The 6,922-nt window shown below is 43.8% G+C and overlaps 1 protein-coding gene across 1 annotated transcript; it reads left to right on the plus strand.

Moving 5' to 3' along the window:
* Positions 1 to 212: 212 nt before the first annotated feature.
* On the plus strand, positions 213 to 6,439 carry LOC104616701 (histamine H3 receptor-like). Its single transcript, XM_010281793.1, has 3 exons — positions 213 to 501; positions 3,107 to 3,273; positions 5,654 to 6,439. Exons 1-3 carry the CDS (start codon positions 213 to 215, stop codon positions 6,437 to 6,439), a joined length of 1,242 nt encoding a protein of 413 aa, XP_010280095.1.
* The last annotated feature ends 483 nt before the right edge of the window (positions 6,440 to 6,922 follow it).

Below are 6,922 nucleotides of genomic sequence, written 5' to 3' on the forward strand. Positions count from 1 at the left end.
TTATTTTAAAGTGTGCACTTACCGCTGCTTATGAGGTGTCTTTTTTATAGATATTGTTTTCAAGCCAATAGGTGCATTCAGGTCAAGGAACATTAGAAGCTCCTTGAAGTCTTGTGTTCCATTATTTTGTTACTGTGAATTTGTTTGGATGTGTCAGTATTCAGCCCGGCCTGTTAATAGACGTGTCTCAACCTTTTGGATAACTCTGCCAGATGCGAATTTCTTCCCAGACTGAACTGACCTGGGTACGCAACATGCACAGCAGCACTGCCGAAACTCCGCATACGGATGGGATGTGTAATGAGACTTTGTCCACACAGCCAGCGAGCTCCCAGTTTTCACTGGGCGTGTTGGTGCTGCTGGCTTTCCTCATGGTGTTGCTAGCTCTGGTCACCATCCTCGGAAATGTCCTGGTGATCCTTGCTTTCATCACGGACAGAAGTCTCAGGCACCGGAGTAACTATTACTTTCTCAATCTTGCCATTTCTGACTTTGCAGTGGGTAAGTCGCAGCCGTGGAGGCATGTTGTCTTTGTTTGCTAGGAACCTTTGGAGAAGCAAGGGGGGCTTGTTTTGTGGGGTGGTTTCTTCTAAGAGACCTATTTCCCTGTTGTGTGTCTAGAAGAAGGGTCAGGAATGGTGGGAGCTGCATTAAGTGTTTTGGCAGCCTATTATGTCTCAAAACATGTTATAATGAGAAATGTATCCTTTTTCATAGAAATACTTCTAATGTTGCTTCAGGAGAAAGGAGCAGCTATTGTATGTGAATACCAGTTGAAGGACAGAGGTTGTGTGCTACAGTTCATGGTTTACCTCTGGTCCTCCTGTAAGATCACACACTTCAGAACAACCTTATGTTTGACAGTGTAACTGTTTTCTTATATATCTATCTGTGGTACATCCAGGTAAACGAATTACTTCTCTACATAGTGCTAATGGCTTATGAGTGTATTACACCACACCAAAACACTTTACCACTATGACTTTTTACTGGCTTCAACTCAATGCAGGCTATAGATCAGATTGCTTGCCCCATGCCAGCAATAGCCTGCTGGCATCTCCCACCTGTTTTCCCTTTTACCATAGTGTCATTGCAGAAGTCCAGGAGAGCTGGTCCTGGTGGGTGATGCCAGGCGAGGAGGCGGGGGACGTGGATGCCTTGTGCAGCACTCCTTCAGGGTTCAGGCCAGGGAAACAGCCCGTGCAGCAGAGAAAGCCTGACAAAACCATGTCCCTGTGGCAGGTGTTTCAGCAAACATCTTGACTTGAGGCTGGCGAGGAGGTACTTCTGCACACAAGTGCTTTTTCTTCAGGATGGCCACAGAGACCAGTATTCACTAAATCATGAGGAGGGAAACTGTGCTCATTGACCTGCTCCACTTCCGGCAATACTCTCCTTCCTAACTGCTGTTCCTTTGTCAGTATTTGTAGTGAAGTGTATTAGTTTAGCCTTCAAGATTTTCCTCTATTTATGCCATTTGTAACCTGTGGTGCCTAACTCTGGGGCTCACCCCATGGGGCAGAAACCAAACGATACATATGCTGAAGCCTTTGCTTTCCTGCTCCAGGCAGACAATTTGCTACAGATGTCATTTCATCGCTTAGGTCTTCTGCAAAAGTCTGTTTCTCCTCGTATCTTACAGTTTAGTCAAGAGATTTAAATACCCACCTTCTACATCATTTCTTGTTCATGGCTAGTGCTTCATGGAGACTTAATTCAGCCAAGAGGACATGATTGGTATCAGTATTGTGTTGGCCTGTAGACCGTGTAAATCTAGGATTTTGGCATCAGTCAGAAAATGCTTTATTTTCTGAAGCTGCTGTGGTATTTTTTTAATTTCTTAGAAGTTGGGAATCTTTCCAGGCATGTAACTCATGTCTTTTGCAACCTCTAATTAGTAACAGTGAGAATAGTTTCAAATATAAATGCTTAAAACATGGTTCTTGCATCTGTATTTATATCTACAGTTAAAAGCAGTCATTATTTTTTGACATGGTGCCAAACATTGATCCTGTTGAAGTTGATGAGAGCAGTAGCTGTCATCAGCAAATCTGAAAAATGAGTAATTTGCACAAAAGTGATGCGGTTTATATTTAAGGTATATGTTAAAACAAGCCATCAGAATTGGAAGCGCTCTGCGCATTTGCCTGTTGATAACAGTTTGTCAGCTCATTACCCAGAGGATTATTGTCAGTGGGCCACATCAGCCCAGATATGTTCAGTAGCTTCTAAGTAAGTTCTTGATGGACATATTGAAAAAGAATACTTTGAAGAGTTTTAAATGGATCTTGAGGCTGCATATGGTTTTATATTTGTCTCTACTGATCAGCGTTTTCAGGAATGTAGCATCAGATATTGCACCATGCTTTTGAAAGAATATCAGTGGTAAAATGAAGTTGTTGCTGGCTTAAAATTAAAACACACTCATGACTTGCTTATAGAAGTACCTCAGTGGAAGGCCTTTAAGAGAAAAAACAAATGTAACAAACCAAAAAGTAGTTCTGGAGTTCATCTCAGCTGGAGAACTAGCATGAGATTAAAACACTTTTAAGAAGTGGGAGGCGGTTTCACACCTCTCCTATGTCTGTTCTATGGTAGAAGAGGTGTCCAGATACTACACAGGCTGCCCAGTATATTGTCTCTAGCTTACAAATGCTAACCAATCTTACATTAATAACTGACATTAGCAACATCTATAGGTATATTTGGGTGAAAACTCTAACACAGATAAAAGACTAGAGGATACATAGCGATGAGATTACATGTCAGCGTGCAACCGCAGTGCATATATGCTGCAGCACTGATTATATATCTTTAGAAACTGTAAGTTGGTTAGGCTGCAGTTTTCTTCTTCAGCAGATCTTTCTTTGCTGATTTGCCCTGAGCTTATTCCCAGCAATCAGCGTACCCAAATACACTAAGATCAAATACATAGAAAGTCACTGTCAGATCTTGTGAGAATGTAAGAATTTCTGTATATAAATTATATATTCACCGTTATTGAATTATTTTTTTTAGCCAATCACCAGAATAGTGTCTCTGCTTCCAGGAGTACCGTTTGCAATCTGTATGAACTACATGGTGTCTCTCTGGTTGCTTTCCATAGGTGCGTTCTGCATACCTCTCTACATCCCTTACAGCTTGACGGGCAAATGGCACTTGGGAAGAGGCGTCTGCAAGCTCTGGCTAGCTACGGACTATCTCCTGTGCACAGCTTCAGTATTTAACATTGTTCTTATCAGCTACGACCGTTTCCTGTCAGTAACTAAAGCTGTAAGTACCCTGTTTATAGCTTCCCTGATTTTGTCACAAAGTCATTGGTGGATTATACTGACCAACCTTTGTCATGTTGCTGAGTATAAACCAAAATTTAATCGAAATAATACCCCTCAAAAATGTGCTGGCATGTGGAGCACACTGAGTGTGCTCCAGCCCAAGGCTGGTCAAACAGGACTTTTCTCACAATTTCTGTTGTGGATTGCTGTTGTGCTACTGCTTGAGGGAAAGCAGGCTGAGGGGTGAAAAGGGTAAGGCAGGATGCTGGTAAAAAGGGGGCAAGGAAAGAGGGAATTTGAAATAAACTGGATTTGGGTTTGGACCTAAAATCAGGCATGGGAGGAAAAGGCAGTTGGGCTAGGGCAGTGAGGTAAAGGACACTGGGGAGGTTGTGTAGGCCTGAGATGTGGCTCCAAATGTTACTGGAGAAGACTGGAAGCAAGAGCAAACAGGGCAGAGAGTGGGACAAGGGGCAGACTGCAGAGACTGCCTGTGGACATGCGGCAATAAACTCCCCTCGGTGCCTGGGGCAGAACCACAAACTTCAGATCATAGAATCATAGAATCTTTGGGTTGGAAGGGACCTTTAAAGGCCATCTAGTCCAGCACCTCCTGCAATGAGCAGGGACATCTTCAACTAGACCAGGTTGCTCCGAGTCCCGTCCAACCTGACCTTGAGTGTTTCCAGGGATGGGGCAGCTACCACCTCTCGGGGCAACCTGTGCCAGGGTTTCACCACCCTCACTGGGAAAAATTTCTTTCTTCTATCTAGTCAAAATCTACCCTCATTTAATTTAAAACCACTGCCCCTCGTCCTATCGCAACAGGCCCTCCGAAAAAGTCTGTCCCCATCTTTCTTAGAAGCCCCCTTTAAATACTGGAAGGCTGCAAGAAGGTGTCTCCAGAGCCTTCTCATCTCCAGGCTGAACAACCCCAACTCTCTCAGCCTGTCCTCACAGGAGAGGTGTTCCATGATCACTTTGATCATTTTTGTGTCCCTCCTCTGGACCCGCTCCAACAGGTCCCTGTCTTTCCTATGCTGAGGGCTCCAGAGCTGGACACAGGACTCCAGGTGGGGTCTCACCAGAGCGGAGCAGAGGGGCAGAATCCCCTCCCTTGACCTGCTGGCCACGCTGCTTTGGATGCGGCCCAGGGTACAGTTGGGTGTTCGCGTTCTGGGCCGCGAGCGCACATTGCCGGCCCATGTCCAGCTTTTTATCCACCAGAACCCCCAGGATGCACTCTGTGTTTCTCCTCTCTGCAGAGCATCCTACCCACCATACAGGTGCTTTAAGCCTTGGTTCATGCTAAGGATGGAGACCAGAATTTCTCACTAGTCACTCTGTTAGCTCAAGTGGCAGGGAAATGTTGGGGAGACCTAAAGGTTCCAGGTCTGAGAATGTCAAGATAAATGTTATATGATAGATTTTCTGTTTTATTTTTGTTAATTATAATTGATTTTACTTATTTTACTTGCCATTTTATTGCATTTTATTATTTTATATTATATTATTTAAAGCAAAAAATCTGGGAAATCAAACACCAAAACATTTTGCACATTACACTGGAAAGCCAAAGACTCATCATTTAGAAAGTGCAAAATTAAGACGAGCTGAGCAAATGTAATTAAGACCTATGGATATTTGCATGATAGTCTTTAATGACGTTAAGTCATACTTTTTTTTTTCCACCTGGTTATCTAAGCTCCCAGATTTATGCATTCACCCTGTCACCCTGTGAAAGGGATGGAGCAGGATGTGAGCTACAAGATATCTGTCTGTTCTGCAACTTACAGTGGAAAATATGTACTGGCCCCAGAGTGGGGGGAGAAGGAAGAAAAGGGATGATTTTGTGGTTTAATCAGCTAAAATCTGCATTGCAGAGCTGGCATCTATTCCTGTCTCCTCATGAAGTGTGCAATAAACAATTTTCTCAAAGGTGGGTGTTAAGTATATGTGCCACATTTTCTGTTGACCACTGTGACGCATATAGTCCTATTTGCTTGTAAAATGTTGTAAAAAGGAGTGCAGTTGTCAGTGAATGGGAGTCATGCTCTGAACAACTATAGCATACTAATTACTCTGGCACTTCAGATCACAGATGTCTCAAACAAGGCTTACCAAATTACTAGGTACTGATGGATGATCATGTTTCATCACCTGGACCAGGATCGTAGCAGAGTTATATTCAACTATAGAAAGACACCCCTATGTTATGTCAACATCAATGAATTAAACATACGTGGGTGAACTTCAATCTGATCAGCGTAGCCCCAGCTCTAAATTATCAAGAACATTGCTGAGTTCCTCTCCTGCTACTGCTGCCGTTTCCAAAAGGTGTCTCTACAGGTGTGGCCTTTTTCTTTTTTCCCTCACAGGTGTCTTACAGAGCCCAACAGGGAGTAACGTCCAACCCTGTTGTCAAGATGGTGGCCATCTGGGTCTTTGCCTTCCTCCTCTACTGCCCAGCAATCCTCTTCTGGGAGCACGTGGCCGGACACAGCGTGGTAGCGGCAGATCAGTGCTGCGCCGAGTTCTTCGACAACTGGTACTTCCTCCTGTGCGCGTCCACCCTGGAGTTCTTCGTGCCGCTGCTCTCGGTGACCTACTTCAACATGCACATTTTCCACAACATCCAGAGGCGACAGCGGCACGGCAGCGTACAGGACTGTGAGCCTCCAAAGAGCAGCAGCCTGTCCTGGAGATTTTGCCTCTCGCTGAGGCGAGGAGTGTTTTCTCCTCCGTCGGAAGTGGAGGAGAGTGTTTCTTCCTCCACAAGGCCAAAGAAAGAGTCTTTGGTAACTGAGAGCTCGTCTCCACCCAGAGGCAATTCTGTAACCCCAGAACATGACTTCTCTGTTTCTTTCCATTCAAGGACTGGGTCAAAACTGCAGCAGGACAAGAAAATAGCGAAGTCGCTCGCCATAATTGTATGTGTCTTTGCCATTTGCTGGGCCCCATACACTTTACTGATGATCATTCGTGGGGCCTGCCAAGGAACGTGCATCCATAAGTCCCTGTATGAAATAACCTTTTGGCTTTTGTGGCTCAATTCCTCTTTGAACCCGTTTCTCTACCCTCTTTGTCATGTTAAATTTCGAATGGCTTTCATGAAAATATTATGTCCCAAAAAGTTTGCAAATCTGAGATCAGGCTCTTTCTAGAAGGCAAAAGAAAAAAAAAAAGGCTCAAGAGGAGCTGGATGAGGGATGTCAGTAGCCACAGTTTGAAATCAGAGTAGGTCTCTTCCAGGAGAGTTAGAAAGCCTAGATAAGCCTTCCGTGAAATGTGTCCTCCTTCAGACAAACATGCATGCCCGAAGTTTGTGTACTTTTCCCAGCTATTTCAACTGACCTCTTAAAGGATATTGCCTCTGTCTAACTTTTCCTAGTAGCCTATCCACATTATCTTCATTCTGGTTGTAGAAGATACTATCTTCAATTGCAGTACAGCTTATATTTGTGTTCATGGGTGGTACTAGTTAAAAATAAAATAAAGGTGGTTATTTACTGTAAGGTCAATAGTATTCTGAAGTTAGTATCTTCTCTATTCTATTTCTTTGAACAGTTTGTACTGCATTCAGAAACATTTTTTTTCCTTATCATAAAACATGCAGTTAATTAGGTATTTTGTTGTCAGGCACATGG

This window comes from Phaethon lepturus, unplaced genomic scaffold (assembly GCF_000687285.1).
Source record: "Phaethon lepturus isolate BGI_N335 unplaced genomic scaffold, ASM68728v1 scaffold2352, whole genome shotgun sequence".
NCBI classification, from domain to species: domain Eukaryota; kingdom Metazoa; phylum Chordata; class Aves; order Phaethontiformes; family Phaethontidae; genus Phaethon; species Phaethon lepturus.